Raw genomic sequence first — 14,776 nt, forward strand, 5'->3', positions numbered from 1 at the left:
GACTGCGAGCCAGGCCTTCTCGTCCAACATCAGTGCCTGACCTCACAAATGCACTTCTAGAAGAATGGTCAAAAATTCCCATAAACACACTCCTAAACCTTGTGGAAAGCCTTCCCAGAAGAGTTGAGGCTGTTATAGCTGCAAAGGGTGGGCCAACTCTATATTAAACCCCACGGATTAAGAATGGGATGTCATTAAAGTTCATGTGCACGTAAAGACAGGCGTCCCAAAACTTTTGGCAATATAGTGTATTACTAGAAGTTACATACGTACTCAGATTTATGTCCACCCCCAATGCCTAGGCTCTATTAAAAATGCCCATCTTGCTCTAAATGAGAAGAAACAATGGGTAACCTTTTTGTATCAGTCCCTGGCGAGTTATGATAAATGTACGCAGCTTGGAGCAACACTATGAAACACAATTGAGTGAATTTTTGAACGGACACAGATTGGATTTCACATATACAACAATATTTGACTTTGACAAATGTTTTTTATAGTCACAAAAATTATGTGTGGTAAAAAAAAAACAAGTGTTCGAATTTGCCAAACTCACAGGAAATTGTCTTAGGAAAGAAGAAAAGTCTAGTTTGAAAGTGAGAAGCACTTCACACAGATCCAGGCTAACAGATGTTGTCTGTAATAAAGCACAATTTAGCATGACACTAAAACCAATTAGCTTTCTAATGTGCACATTCATGGGTACTTCATTTGTTGCGCATTGGCCAAGGAATGAAATGGTTTCATGCATCAGTCACTTTGTCATTTCCCTTGATGAGGGAAGTGATACTCTGACACTATATCCTTCACCCCAGAAGCCTAAAATAAACATTCTTATGCCAGCTGACCTATCACAGTGCAAACCTCACATCACATTGCTGACATCTAGTGTTAGACTGTAGCTAATGCATAGGAATATCACTGATGAGTCTATAAGGGCCTGCCCTGTCCCAATACATTTTTTACAGTCTATGCCTAATACTCACAATTTCAGTCTTGGTCACTTGAGAGCATGAGCACGAAAGTAAGTGTGCAGGACTAATGCAGGTTGGGAATATGACAAAGCTTAGTGCCCATTACACACAATAAATTAACACTCTAATCCAGGGTTCCTCAAATCCGGTCCTGGAGGGCCACTGCCCTGCAGAGTTTAGTTCCAACCCTAATCAAACACACCTGAACAAGCTAGTCAAGGTCTTTAGAGTTACTAGAAAACTGCAGGTATGTGAGTTCAATCATGGTTTGAGCTAAACTCTGCAGGACAGTGGCCCTCCAGGGCTGATTTTGTCTTGTTATGTGCGTAAAGCCTATAGGAAGGAATATAGGCTTGTTTGACTTAATGCGGCACCGCAAAGATTGGCTGCTGCCTGACAAAAGCAATGCATTCTGGTTAGAAAATTTGTCCGACTTTGATTGCCGCTGCAGCCGCCTTACAATCACATGTGCCATCAAAGTACTGTGAGAGCAAAACGAGACGGCCATCTCTGTACTCCTCCCCCGCCTGTAACTGGCAGATCTCGCCAGCCAGTGACAGGCTAGTGTAGTTCATCTCGGACAAGCCTAATACTATCTCAACTTCAGTTTCATGCTGACTTTATGACTTTAAATTCATTCTCGTCCACTCATCCGTTTTGGCCAAATGCTGGATATACAGGTGCTGGTCATATAATTAGAATATCATCAAAAAGTTGATTTATTTCACTAATTCCATTCAAAAAGTGAAACTTGTATATTATATTCATTCATTACACACAGACTGATATATTTCAAATGTTTATTTCTTTTAATTTTGATGATTATAACTGACAAATAAGGAAAATCCCAAATTCGGTATCTCAGAAAATTAGAATATTGTGAAAAGGTTCAATATTGAAGACACTTGGTGCCACACTCTAATCAGCTAATTAACTCAAAACACCTGCAAAGGCCTTTAAATGGTCTCTCAGTCTAGTTCGGTAGGCTACACAATCATGGGGAAGACTGCTGACTTGACAGTTGTCCAAAAGACGACCATTGACACATTGCACACGGAGGGCAAGACACAAAAGGTCATTGCAAAAGAGGCTGGCTATTCACAGAGCTCTGTGTCCAAGCACATTAATATAGAGGTGAAGGGAAGGAAAAGATGTGGTAGAAAAAAGTGTACAAGCAATAGGGATAACCGCACCCTGGAGAGGATTGTGAAACAAAACCCATTCAAAAATGTGGGGGAGATTCACAAAGAGTGGACTGCAGCTGGAGTCAGTGCTTCAAGAACCACTACGCACAGACGTATGCAAGACATGGGTTTCAGCTTTCGCATTCCTTGTGTCAAGCCACTCTTGAACAACAGACAGCGTCAGAAGCGTCTCGCATGGGCTAAAGACAAAAAGGACTGGACTGCTGCTGAGTGGTCCAAAGTTATGTTCTCTGATGAAAGTAAATTTTGCATTTCCTTTGGAAATCAGGGTCCCAGAGTCTGGAGGAAGAGAGGAGAGACACACAATCCACGTTGCTTGAGGTCCAGTGTAAAGTTTCCACAGTCAGTGATGGTTTGGGGTGCCATGTCATCTGCTGGTGTTGGTCCACTGTGTTTTCTGAGGTCCAAGGTCAACGCAGCCATATACCAGGAAGTTTTAGAGCACTTCATGCTTCCTGCTGCTGACCAACTTTATGGAGATGCAGATTTCATTTTCCAACAGGACTTGGCACCTGCACACAGTGCCAAAGCTACCAGTACCTGGTTTAAGGACCATGGTATCCCTGTTCTTAATTGGCCAGCAAACTCGCCTGACCTTAACCCCATAGAAAATCTATGGGGTATTGTGAAGAGGAAGATGCGATATGCCAGACCCAACAATGCAGAAGAGCTGAAGGCCACTATCAGAGCAACCTGGGCTCTTATAACACCTGAGCAGTGCCACAGACTGATCGACTCCATGCCACGCTGCATTGCTGCAGTAATTCAGGCAAAAGGAGCCCCAACTAAGTATTGAGTGCTGTACATGCTCATACTTTTCATGTTCATACTTTTCAGTTGGCCAAGATTTCTAAAAATCCTTTCTTTGTATTGGTCTTAAGTAATATTCTAATTTTCTGAGATACTGAATTTGGGATTTTCCTTAGTTGTCAGTTATAATCATCAAAATTAAAAGAAATAAACATTTGAAATATATCAGTCTGTGTGTAATGAATGAATATAATATACAAGTTTCACTTTTTGAATGGAATTAGTGAAATAAATCAACGTTTTGATGATATTCTAATTATATGACCAGCACCTGTATGTCATGTAAGACAAGTGGTCAAGTGCAAAGACCGCAGGTGTGGGTATTGGGACAGGCCCTAAGTAAAAGAATAAAAATATGACAAATTTGTCAGTTTACTCACCCTTCAAAACCTGATATTTCTTCTATGGAACACAAAGGAGGATTTTTGAAGAATATGGATGCAGCTCTTGTCAGGTCCCTATAGTGACCACAGTTTTCAAGCTTCAAAAAACTACAAGAGAAGGCTGCACGTGCAACCGACTAACAACATCATGTGATCAAACAAAAATTTTAATTCTCATTTCTCACTGAGCAGGGCCATAGGCAGGTCTTTATGATTACCAAAGTCCCAAATTTGAGGTAGTTAGGGGGGTTGGTCCCCCGAGAAAATTTTGATTTCTGTGATCTACATAATTGCATTTCAAGACATTTGAAGGCCAAAAAAATGTATAAGAAATAGCTTTAAAAGCATGCAGTGGGCAGTAGATTATTCATTTTCTTTTGAGTATCCTATTAAATCCTTTTTTTCAAATAGTTTTACAATATTATAAACTTTGTTTATATTTAACTATTTTGGCATTTAATACAATAAATTGTTTTTTTATGTTACTAATTCTGAGTATGTGAATTTTTGTGTAGTTCACTGTACATAGTTACTGAAGGCATGGACTTTCTTCAATTGTTATATAATATTAAATCCAGCCAAAATATGACATTTTAAATCTTTACAAATAGTCTAAAAATATGGAAAGGAAATAAAACATTTAATATATTTTGTGATGACAAGATTCATTTCTTGTTTTGAATAACACATTTATCAATTACAAGTCATTTGACCAGAGGAAAAAAATAAAATAATTCTGTAATCTGTACATTTCATTTTTCGACAAGACATGGCAGTCTATTTGTCTAGAGTGGTTTAATTAATAATGGGTATTAAAAATGGCATTTATACAGAAATTGCTTGTCAGATAACAAAATTTAACAAAAGCGAACACTAAAATTTAACCAGATAAATAACATTGTACAATGCTTCTGTTCACTGCGATTAAGTAACAGCTCATCTTAGCTATAAACACTTATATAAAACTCTCATTAGGACAACTGTTATGCCCACAAGTGATATACTTGCATAAAACATATGCAAAAGTAATAAGTTAAGAAAAGCCTTACATTACACATTCACAGTTGAGCATGTCATTTTAAATTAAGACTTTAAAAAAATGTAAAGAAGTTTACGCTACCTTGTACAAGATTGAAGTTCAAAGCGCAAAGTTTTTGTTCACAGCACACAATTACAATTTTGAAAAAGATACTAGGACACTTCACATAGTGCCTGAAAACTTTTTTAACGGGAAAAATCTGAGGTAGCAAAGCCAAATTTTGTGAACTTTGGATAAAAGAAAGTCTTTTAGCATAGTGCATAATGCCTAAAATGCAAACTAAAACTTTTGTATTAAATATGTACAGAAATTAAGAAAATATAGTTTTGTTGTTTTTTTTTTTCCTTCACAAATTACTGGTCCTGAGAAAGAACATTACATCTTTTCTTACTATACATATTAAAAAGAAATATCCCATCATACACAATATACAAAAGCATTACACAAACTGTCATTACAAAAAGTCAACGGTAAATAGCCAAGCAGATACTTTGAATGTGTATATGTGTACAGAAGATGAGATGGCAAGTTACGGATTATGCAAAACAATCTTGTGAGTAAAAAAAAAAATTAAAAAAAATCACATCTGTACAACAATATACATCTTTAAGAGATCAAACTCTGAAAACTGGGGCAGTGTCCACAATCCGTAAACATTTTGTGACAAGGCAGAAAATTTGGTTTAAATTTGGTGCTCAATTGCAAAAAAAGTCAAAGATTTAAAAAAGACAGCAAGCTGCTACGATTCATTCCCTGTCTGATGTTTAATGTCATCCTGAGGAAAGTTTGATTTGCCCCGAGTGTCCGTAACAGATTGAGTCTTTGAGTTCTCAGTAAATCCTAGGGAAAATGCGGTACGGGACAGCTTTGCAGTACTCTTCCCATGCAGAGCCATACTTTTTCCTGCACTGACGCTCGTCTCGTGCATTACGGTGCACCAGCAGAGTGATCAAATAGATCAGGTAAAAGTATGGGATCAAATGGTTGAATCCTACAGGAAAAGACAGGGATAAAATGGTGGAATTTAATCAAAACAGGCTGATAAGACAGTTTAATTGCATCAGAAAGGTGAACTGAAGCTGAAAACTTACCACACGGTAGAGACCATGCCAAACCCATGATGATATCACCCAGGTAATTAGGATGACGGACGAACCCCCAGAGACCAGACACAATAAGACTCTTTCCAGTTGCAGTGGGAATAGTTTTCAGGTCTGATAAGATAAAGAAAAAACTATTTAGACCAAACAACCTTATGTTTATTCTTTTGTTTCATCCGTTTCAAAACACTTACGAGACACTGTCGGGTCATACGGGTTTTTCCTGAAGGCAAACTTCTGAGAGTTGGCTTTCCGGAAAATGTAGTATCCAACTCCTGATGGAGAAGTAAAAAACTCAAGTTTAAAGTCTGAGCATATCAATACCCTGTTATTATTGGCTGAATTAGAATCTATACGTACTTTATGGTGTAGCTAAAGAAAAAACAGGAAAAAATGTGTCAGAAACTGACCATTCATAATGATGAGGGTAACGATCCAGTATACAGAGAGTTCGTTGGGATGGGCGACTAGATAGTATGCTTGACAGGTGAATGTAAAGGGAACAAAAGCCAGATCTCCAAATGTCAGCATAAATCCGAAACCATCACAGACTATATCCATCATGGTCAGAAGTTTCTCCTAAAATACAGAGTGATTTAATTAGAATCAGTTCATGGTTTCCACATTGCATAAAGAAATAACTGTTTGTTTCGGAAAACCCTTGTCGTACCTCATGCCAAATGCCATCAACAACCCACAGGAGCTGGAAGATGTTGACCAGGAGCATCGCAGGAGAGGGAATCTCTAGATTCTGGTGCTTCATTTCAGCAAGCAACATCGCAAAGTTAATCAATACCTGTGGAAACAAGCAATAATTATGTTTCTTCAATAGGTAAAAAAAAAAAAAGGTACACTTTAACAAGGAAAACAGTTAGCATGTTCAAAAAAAACCCCCAAAAAACATTTTGACCACTAGAGGGAGCAAACAAACAATAACAGTACTCACCCAACCCATCAGGCCTGGGCGCATTTCACAGAAGAACTTGATATCGAAGTTTTTGATGCGGGGATTTAACTCTCTGCCCATGAAGAAGTCATAAATGAAGTAGCCTAGAGGAATAAAAAGAATAAGCATAATCTTTTAAAATCTATAAACTTATATATACCGACATATAAATGGAAATCCTTCCTTGCAATCTCTATAAATTGATTGTATTAAAAGGCTTATTTAGTAATCATAAATAACTATGAATGGTCTATTTTAACTAGCACTGTGGAAAGTAACAGGAAATACATGACAGCTCTGTCTGGATGATCATGGTGATGAGAAACTTTAAAAGCCACTGAAGTGAAAATACTCAAAATGGGAGAAGGATCTCACACTATTTGTCTTACCAGAGTTCCCTCCAGGAGCGAGCTCATCTTGAGATGCCCAGCGGGAGCGGACGAACAGGTAGATGCTGAGAAAAGTGACGATGAGCAGGGACGAGGTGTAGAACTGCAGGAAGTGAGCATGGATGTAGCTGAGGTCCACCTCCTGGTACACGGCAACACCTACTGCCATAGCCGTGAGGAGGAGTGCATAGAAACCTGACGGAGAACAGTTTCGGATATCGTCAAACAGCTCGCTCACATATATTTAGTAGTGAAGCTTTTAAATTCAAACTTGAATAAGCTTCATTTTAAGGTTTTTCAATCATTGTCAAAACAAAAACTTTATTCCATTAACATTAGAAATGACAGCATAAAATGTATCAAAACTGACCATTAATCCTATATTTCAAAGTTTTCCCATTCTTGAGAGGCATTCCGTCAACGAGCTGTAGGGTGGAGAGATAAAGAGAGATGCAGGATTTACATGTGACCACTAATGTGTTGTTATTAACTAAAACTTAAAGAAGTTGTTTTTTGTTAAATGAAATAAAGCTGAAATAAAATATAAATATTAGATAAAAAACTTGACTTAAAAATGTTGCCTTGTACTGCAGATATCATGCAGTATAAACTAAAACACTGACCAAAACTATCATATACAAGTTCAGAATCTTACTCAGCATTGATTTATTGCTAGGCAATCAGGTCCTTTTTGTTCAGAAAAACCCAGAATCATCTTGAAATAATCTCTTTAAGCTCAAACTCATGGAAAAGCACCGCAATTTTTAGATTCTATCTTAATTACCCTTAAGCGGCTGGAAATGAAACCAGATGTTTTCCAGAGAGGCTCTCTATCTGCATGCCACCTCCAGTGATTAATCTAATCTAGTCTGCTTCGCTGTAGCTAACAGGCAAAGCAGAAACAAGAGCCACAGAGTTATGTGGTCATGTGCCTAAACCCAGGTCACGGGGAGTCATGTGATTGCGGACAGTACCTTTCCGACAGGGAGCAGGGAGAGGACGGCCTGGCAAAGAAGCCAGAGCAGGACAATGCCAAAGACCTGCCAATCCCAGAGAGACTGAAGAGTAGGAAGCTCAAGAGGGAAGCTCTGGAGACTGGCATCCTTCTGCCCACAGAGAATGAGCAGAGCCAACACAGCCACAGGCAACAGAAACATCAGGAAGAACACACCTGAGAGAGAAGAGGGATGGGGATAATTTATTATAATCTTAGCCAATGATTTATTTTTAAATATGCTTGAAAAGCTATTTTAGATTTTAATAGGGGCACAAAAATAATCAGAGAATTTCTGACGAGAATTAATTAATATTTCCCTGCTTGCTTTACTGTAGACTTAATGTTTGCATTAAAGGGATAGTTTACCCAAAAATGAAAATTCTGTCATCATTTACTCACCCTCAGGTTGCTCCAAACCTGTATACATTTCTTTGTTCTGTTGAACACAAAGCAAGATATTTTGAAGAACGTTTGTAACCAGGCTGCTTTGGGGCACCACTGACTTCCATAGTAGAAAAAAAAAAAAATACTATGGAAGTCAATGGTGCCCCAGAACTGTTCAGTTTCCCACATTCTTCAAAATATCTTCCTTGTGTTTAACAAAACAAAGAAATTTATATAGGTTTGGAACAACCTGAGGGCATGTGATAAATGATGACAGAATTTTCAATTTTGGGTTGAACTATCCCTTTTAAAGAGGCCATATTCTACACTTTTTTGTTTATATGTACTTATGTTAGTCAAAATTTAGTTTCATGAAGGAATACTAGACAGATTTTAATAAAAATGGGTAAAAGTCATTTTAAAATGCTCTGACAAACATTTTACCTCAAAGAACTGTGCTGTGAATATCTACACTGTACAAAATTACAATAAATCACTGACAAGACTCACCAACTCTTCCACCAAACTCCAGATCAGTTGTCTTGATGGCAGCAGGTGTTTTAGTTTGCGATACTGCCTCTGTCTCTTCCTTTTTCTCCAACTCTACTTCCTTGCCATCGCCCTGGTCCTTCCTGCGCCGTAGATTGTAGCGTCCACCTGCCTGGTTCTCTGATTCAGTCACTGTCTTCTGCTGTTAGAGCATTACAATGAGTAAAGACAGCATACTAAATGCAAACACTTTCTTTACTCAGTACAAAAAAATACAAACCAATTAAAACAATAAATAATTTCACAACCATAAAAACAGAAACACAGTCATTCAAAAGTCTGAGGTCAGTAAGATTTCTTTTAAAGAAATTAATACTTTCATTCAGCAATGATGCATGATCAAAAGTGACAGTAAAGGCATTTATGATACAAAATATTTCTATTTCAAACAAAATATTAAGCAAGCAGCACAACTGTTTTCAACATCGATAATAATAAGAATTGTTTCTTGAGTACTGAATGAATTCGGAAGGATCACGTTACTCTGAAGAATGGAGTAAAGATGCTAAAATTTCAGCTTTGCCATCACAGGAATAAACAGCATTTTAAAATCTATTAAAACAGTTAAAATGGCAACAATAGATAACTGCAGCCTTTGTGAGCACTTTCTTCTTTCAAAAACATTTTACTAACCCCAAACATTTGAACTGTAGTGTTTATGTGTTACAGCCCCTTTAAACCACTAATTCCCAGTTTGAGAAGCTCTAGTGTCAATAAAATAAAAACATGTTGTGTCATGCTTAGACTCAGTTTCAATGGCAATCGATGTCGCTGTCAGTCTAAGTCAAGAAAAGAAATGTTACTATTATGTGGCCGCACTACTGTAAGGCTAAAGCAATCTGGTCATGCTTTGTAAAGCCCATTCAATTGTCCCATGAGGAGAAACATGCTGAAAAACGTGAGGGTATGATTAAACAGAAACCACAGTCAGCTTTAGCTTTGTGTGCACAACTAAATGGGCTCCTGTCACACATGAGAGGCACAACATGCATGCATCATGACATTCCAGCCTTTACTAGACCAGTTTCTAACATGTAACAGGAAACATTTAGGTGGTTCTATTGTTGCTACTTGCTAGTGATTAAAATATTATTGAAATGTGAATCCATGATGTATTTATACCTCAGTGACTGTGGAAGCTGTATTAGCTGTATTATTTTCTTCTTTCTTCTCATGTTTGCTGTTGCTATTGTTCTCGTGTGTCATCGGCTGAGACAGATGACAGTCAAGGACATGTGAGGTGAACCCATGAGGAAAGACAAATGAGATAACAGCATTAAAATTGTTGGGTTAATGGCTCTGAATTAGATTAAACTCCTATACTTACGATCAACAAACAAAAATACCATCACAGGAATAAAACAGATTTTAAAATACATTAAAATAGAAAACACTTTCAAAACTCATTTAAAGCTTTTAATTCTGGGTCAGACAGAGCATGTAAAGAGAAAGAAAGACAAAGCGAGTGTGTGTTTGTTTTGTCCTAACAAATGAGTGTCCTTACGATGGGTGTGAGTCGGACCTCCAGTGCTTCTTTGAGTTTTTCCTTGCGCACATCTGTGGTGCGAGAGGAAGATCGACGGGGCGTCCTAGCTGGAGAACGGGAGCGACTACGACGTGTGCGTCCCGGTGAGCGAGAGCGGGATCTGGACCGAGAGCGTGCAACACCCTGCTTAAATACGATCGTGCTCTGCAATAAAGAAAACAATATCCACAAGACACTATAAGTTCAGTTAAATCTCTATTTAACTGGTATTTTTCAGAGGCATGGATTAAAAGTTTTAGGATCTTGAAACATTTGAAGAAATATTATGACACTAAAAAATATTCTGCTGAATTTCTAGGTCACTAATCAAATAACTTATGTGACCTCAATTGTACAGACGGTCATATGTTCTGGCTTCTATTGTAGCACAAGAAGCTCTTTGAATCATTCTCAAATTATGCAGGACAACATGTCAGAGAGGTTTCATACCGTGATGTCAGACTCCTTCAGCTCCAGCTCAGTACCATCTTTGTAGATGACGGTGTAGAGCCGAGTCTTGCTGTCATAACTCAACACCTTGACCTCATAATAAAGGTTACTGCCAGGCCAGCGGCCCATTACAGTATCTCCACTCTGAAACCTTGCAGCCGGCATCCTCGTTTACCTACAAAACAATTAACACAAGATAAAAGGTCTGCATCCCAACCAATTCACCATGTTTTTTTCCCACTTGAATCAGACAGTATGATGACATTGTGCATTCTCATGACCTTTCCAGTTAAACTACATACTTAACATAACAGTCTGGAAATTAGGACATGATAGAAACAAACTGCATCAACGCTAACTTAATGATAGTATCTCTTACAGCAGTGCAGCCCTTAAAGATGAAGTCAAGTGTGTAATTTCTGGGCCAATAGCATCACCAAACCGATTTTTCAACTGGTTCAAGCGCTCAGACAGGTTTTACAAGACAAAATCTTCCACTGACCAGACAAACTCCAAAAACTCAAGGTGGGAACTTATGATGCTAAAAGTGTTTTGCTAATTCCACAGAGCCATAGTCTTTATATTTTTGGGAAAATTTACCTATGAATAGCTTTTCAATGCATATTAAGCTGGGATTTACATGGAAAAAGCACACATCACCTTAAAAAAACTTAACATGTATACTCCAAAACAAACTTTCTAGACTTAAATATTCTCTGTGTGATTATTTCAATATGTTCAATAGTAAACCCATGAGGGAAACACCAGAGTAGCTGCACATGGCCTGATGACAATGAAGCGGTGATGTCAGCTGCTGTCTCAGAAGTGCTGATGGGTCTGAATTACACATCCACACTGTACTCTCTGCACCAGTGCTATTGTTGAGCTCTCAATGGCCTTTATGAGAGGGATTCTACTATCACACAGGTAACATCAACTTCTGGCCAAAGAGATGGCTTTTACTATCCAGCTACAGACAAAATATCCCTAAAGAAAGGCCGATAGTAATTACTTAGTATTTACTTAATAGTAATAGTAAAGTATTTTATACATATTCACACTTTTCTACTTAAAGGGTTAGTTCACCCAAAAATGAAAATTATGTCATTAATTACTCACTCTCATGTCGTTCTACACCCGTAAGACCTTCGTTCATCTTCGGAACACAAATTAAGATATTTTTGATAAAATCTCAGTGAGGCCTGCGTCGCCAGCAATAACACTCCCTTTTTCAATGCCCAGAAAGCTACTAAAAAGCTATTTAAAACAGTTCATGTGACCACAGTGGTTCAACTTTAATATTATAAAGCGACAAGATACTTTTGTGCGCCAAAAATAACAAACTAGCGACTTTATTCCACAATATCTAGTGATGGGCGATTTCAAAACAATGCTTCGAAGCTTTACGAATCTTTTGTTCGAATCAGTGGTTCAGAGCGCCAAAATCACATGATTTCAGTAAACGAGGCTTCGTTACATCATAAGTGTTCTGAAACTTCAATAGTTCACGTGACTTTGGCAGTTTGATACGCGCTCTGAACTACTGAATCGAAAAAAAAAAAAAAGATTCATAAAGCTTTGAAGCTTCATGAAACAGTGTTTTGAAATCACTCATCACTAGATATTGTGGAATAAAGTCGATATTTTGTTATTTTTGCCGCACAAAAAAGTATTATCGCCGCTTTATAATATTAAGGTTGAACCACTGTAGTCACATGAACTGTTTTAAATATGTTTTTAGTAGCTTTCTGGGCATTGAAAAAGGGAGTGTCATTGCTGGCGATGCAGGCCTCACTGAGCCATCGGATTTTATCAAAAATAACTTAATTTGTATTCGGAAGATGAACGAAGGTCTTACGGTAGTGGAACGACATGAGGGTGAGTAATTAATGACAGAATTTTCTTTTTTGGGTGAACTAACCCTTTAACTGGTTCTTTAATTTTAGATCTACAGATAATTGTCCCTATTTAGTGGGTTTCTAAAGAAAAGTACCCCAAAACACCATTACACTACATCCAAAAGTAAAAAAAAATGTTTGTATTATTACTTAACTTTTTACAGACATAAAAATAAAATAGTTTAAGTTTAACAATCCCAAACCAAGATAAAAAAAAAGTTTGCAACTATTTAGACTGCAAAACACTTTCCATAAATATAATGCATCATTTAATAACATATAAATCCAGAAATAATAATAATGTATATTAATTGTTTTTTCATTGTTGCAGCCTAATGATTGTTAAATGGTATCATATATTTTAACATAAAAAAGTTAGCCAATTTTTAAATTTAACAAACTATCACTTCACCACTGAAAGATAGTAACGGCTTGATGCTGATCCTTGCAAAGAAATGTTGTTGTAACAACTAAACACCACCATAACATTAAGCAGTTTTTTTTTTTACCACCAACACATTAATGATTTTAGCACTTAAGCAAGACCAGAAGCATAAGTAAAAATTACGCTCACACATATAGAAGCATTTTAGCAGATTCAAGCAGGCACACTCCATTACAGAAAACACCCAAGATTATTAAAACCACATGTAAAGTATAGACCATAAAAACATAAGCCATCTACCCTAAAACCATCTAATCCAATGAAACACATTCCAGACATTCTTGAACCAGAACACACTGACACACACCCAACACTGAGTTGAAGTCCAGCACTGCAGAAATCCCATGTGCTTCCAGAGAGTTGAAGTGAAACTACAGAGCAAAAGATTTAAACTGTGTCAATGTGAGTGGGCGAGGTCTGTTGCCTGTTTGTTATGCAAATGTGGGGGCACAAGACGACACGCGCGCTTTACTATCACTACCAGAGGCTATTGAAATGAAAACTTACTTGAGAAAATCTGACTTCTTTAAATCAACAGTATATCAGACACTGACCACATTTGTGAACTTTTAATTTTACATTAACAGACCAACGAAATGCCTTAGCTTTGGCGGACTGAACATAAATTCTGGAATATTTTAATACAAAAAAAGCCTGTAAAATTGTTATTGTGTTTATTCTTAGTGTTTGTAATGTGATAAGGAGGCGCAGGAGCATTCGCGTGCTGCTCCTTTAACACAGCAAAAGAATGACAGGAATGGAGGGAAAACGTCATGTATTCAAACCATTGTCAGTCCGCTCCGCACGCGAGAGAGGCTAATTCACAGCAACATTAAATCAGTGTTAATAAATAACGGGTACATAAACCAACTGTTATAATGACCGAATGGTGTATTTAACACACATTTACTGCCAAACCACAGAGTCAAAGACCATTAAAAGTGACTATTTTGTGCAGGAGTGGAACGACTCACTTGCACTTTCGTGCACATACATACAAGATAATGAAACCAAAAGGTCCAATATGAAATAAGATATAATAACTTAAAACAGAATTTAATTATGGAGATAAAACAGACGAGTTGTGTTAGAGGATAATAAATGCGCGCGTGCCCAAGTTTCCTGTGTAACGAGCCGGCTGGAAATCGGGTTATTCGTTCAAACCAAACACAAAAGCAACGATAAACAGCTGTAGTATTTACATAAATAAGGATTATAATTGTTTGGAACATTATATGAAGAAAGTGTCCGTTAAAAGCAATACATTATGTTTAAGTTGCTTCATAAAGCAGAGTTGCGGGCGGACCGAGCTCTAGTTCTGTACCGTTAACTACGCAGTCAAAATAAAGGCATTTCCAGACAAAAACATTAAACATGCAAAGTGAATTAATTAAGATTTCTTACCTTCAATCGATCGTAATTCCCTATTAATCACTAAAGCTTATCCACGAAACTTCATAAAATAAAGAATATTGTTTTAAAAAACTAGCCCCCGCTCTGAATACGTTCCTCCCTCTATGACCGCTCAACCTACCAGCGTCCTTGAGGGCGGGAAGCTCTCTGATTGGCTGGGGTGTCCAGTTTTTAAATTTTTGAATTTTCTGATTGGACGGCGGTGGGGTTTACGTGAGTGTTGATTGGAAACGAGGCATTTGAGCACGAAGGGATTCGGGTTTTACAAA

General features: G+C 37.6%; 1 protein-coding gene across 2 annotated transcripts; it reads right to left on the bottom strand.

The window, feature by feature from the left end:
• Nucleotides 1-4,148: 4,148 nt before the first annotated feature.
• Nucleotides 4,149-14,665, bottom strand: lbr (lamin B receptor). 2 transcript variants are annotated; one of them, XM_051875512.1, is made up of 14 exons: nucleotides 14,499-14,665; nucleotides 10,752-10,926; nucleotides 10,281-10,466; nucleotides 9,899-9,985; nucleotides 8,738-8,918; nucleotides 7,821-8,017; nucleotides 7,217-7,271; nucleotides 6,847-7,041; nucleotides 6,458-6,561; nucleotides 6,182-6,307; nucleotides 5,922-6,090; nucleotides 5,706-5,786; nucleotides 5,503-5,625; nucleotides 4,149-5,402 (listed from the first exon to the last, which is right to left on the bottom strand). In XM_051875512.1, exons 2-14 carry the CDS (start codon nucleotides 10,914-10,916, stop codon nucleotides 5,242-5,244), a joined length of 1,830 nt encoding a protein of 609 aa, XP_051731472.1. In that variant the 5' UTR covers nucleotides 10,917-10,926; nucleotides 14,499-14,665; the 3' UTR covers nucleotides 4,149-5,241. The 2 variants fall into 2 exon arrangements, with proteins under 2 accessions (XP_051731472.1, XP_051731473.1); XM_051875513.1 differs by lacking the exon at nucleotides 14,499-14,665 and adding an exon at nucleotides 13,402-13,536.
• Nucleotides 14,666-14,776: the final 111 nt, after the last annotated feature.

This window comes from Ctenopharyngodon idella, chromosome 20 (genome assembly GCF_019924925.1).
Source record: "Ctenopharyngodon idella isolate HZGC_01 chromosome 20, HZGC01, whole genome shotgun sequence".
In the NCBI taxonomy this organism is placed as follows: Eukaryota; Metazoa; Chordata; class Actinopteri; order Cypriniformes; family Xenocyprididae; genus Ctenopharyngodon; species Ctenopharyngodon idella.

Coding starts and splice junctions, on each gene's coding strand:
- lbr (XM_051875512.1), bottom strand. CDS start 10,916: ATGCCGGCTGCAAGGTTTCAGAGTGGAGATACTGTAATGGGCCGCTGG. Junction 10,467..10,751: donor TGAAGGAGTCTGACATCACG/GTATGAAACCTC, acceptor TCTTTATTGCAG/AGCACGATCGTATTTAAGCA. Junction 7,042..7,216: donor TTTGAAATATAGGATTAATG/GTCAGTTTTGAT, acceptor GTTCTCCGTCAG/GTTTCTATGCACTCCTCCTC.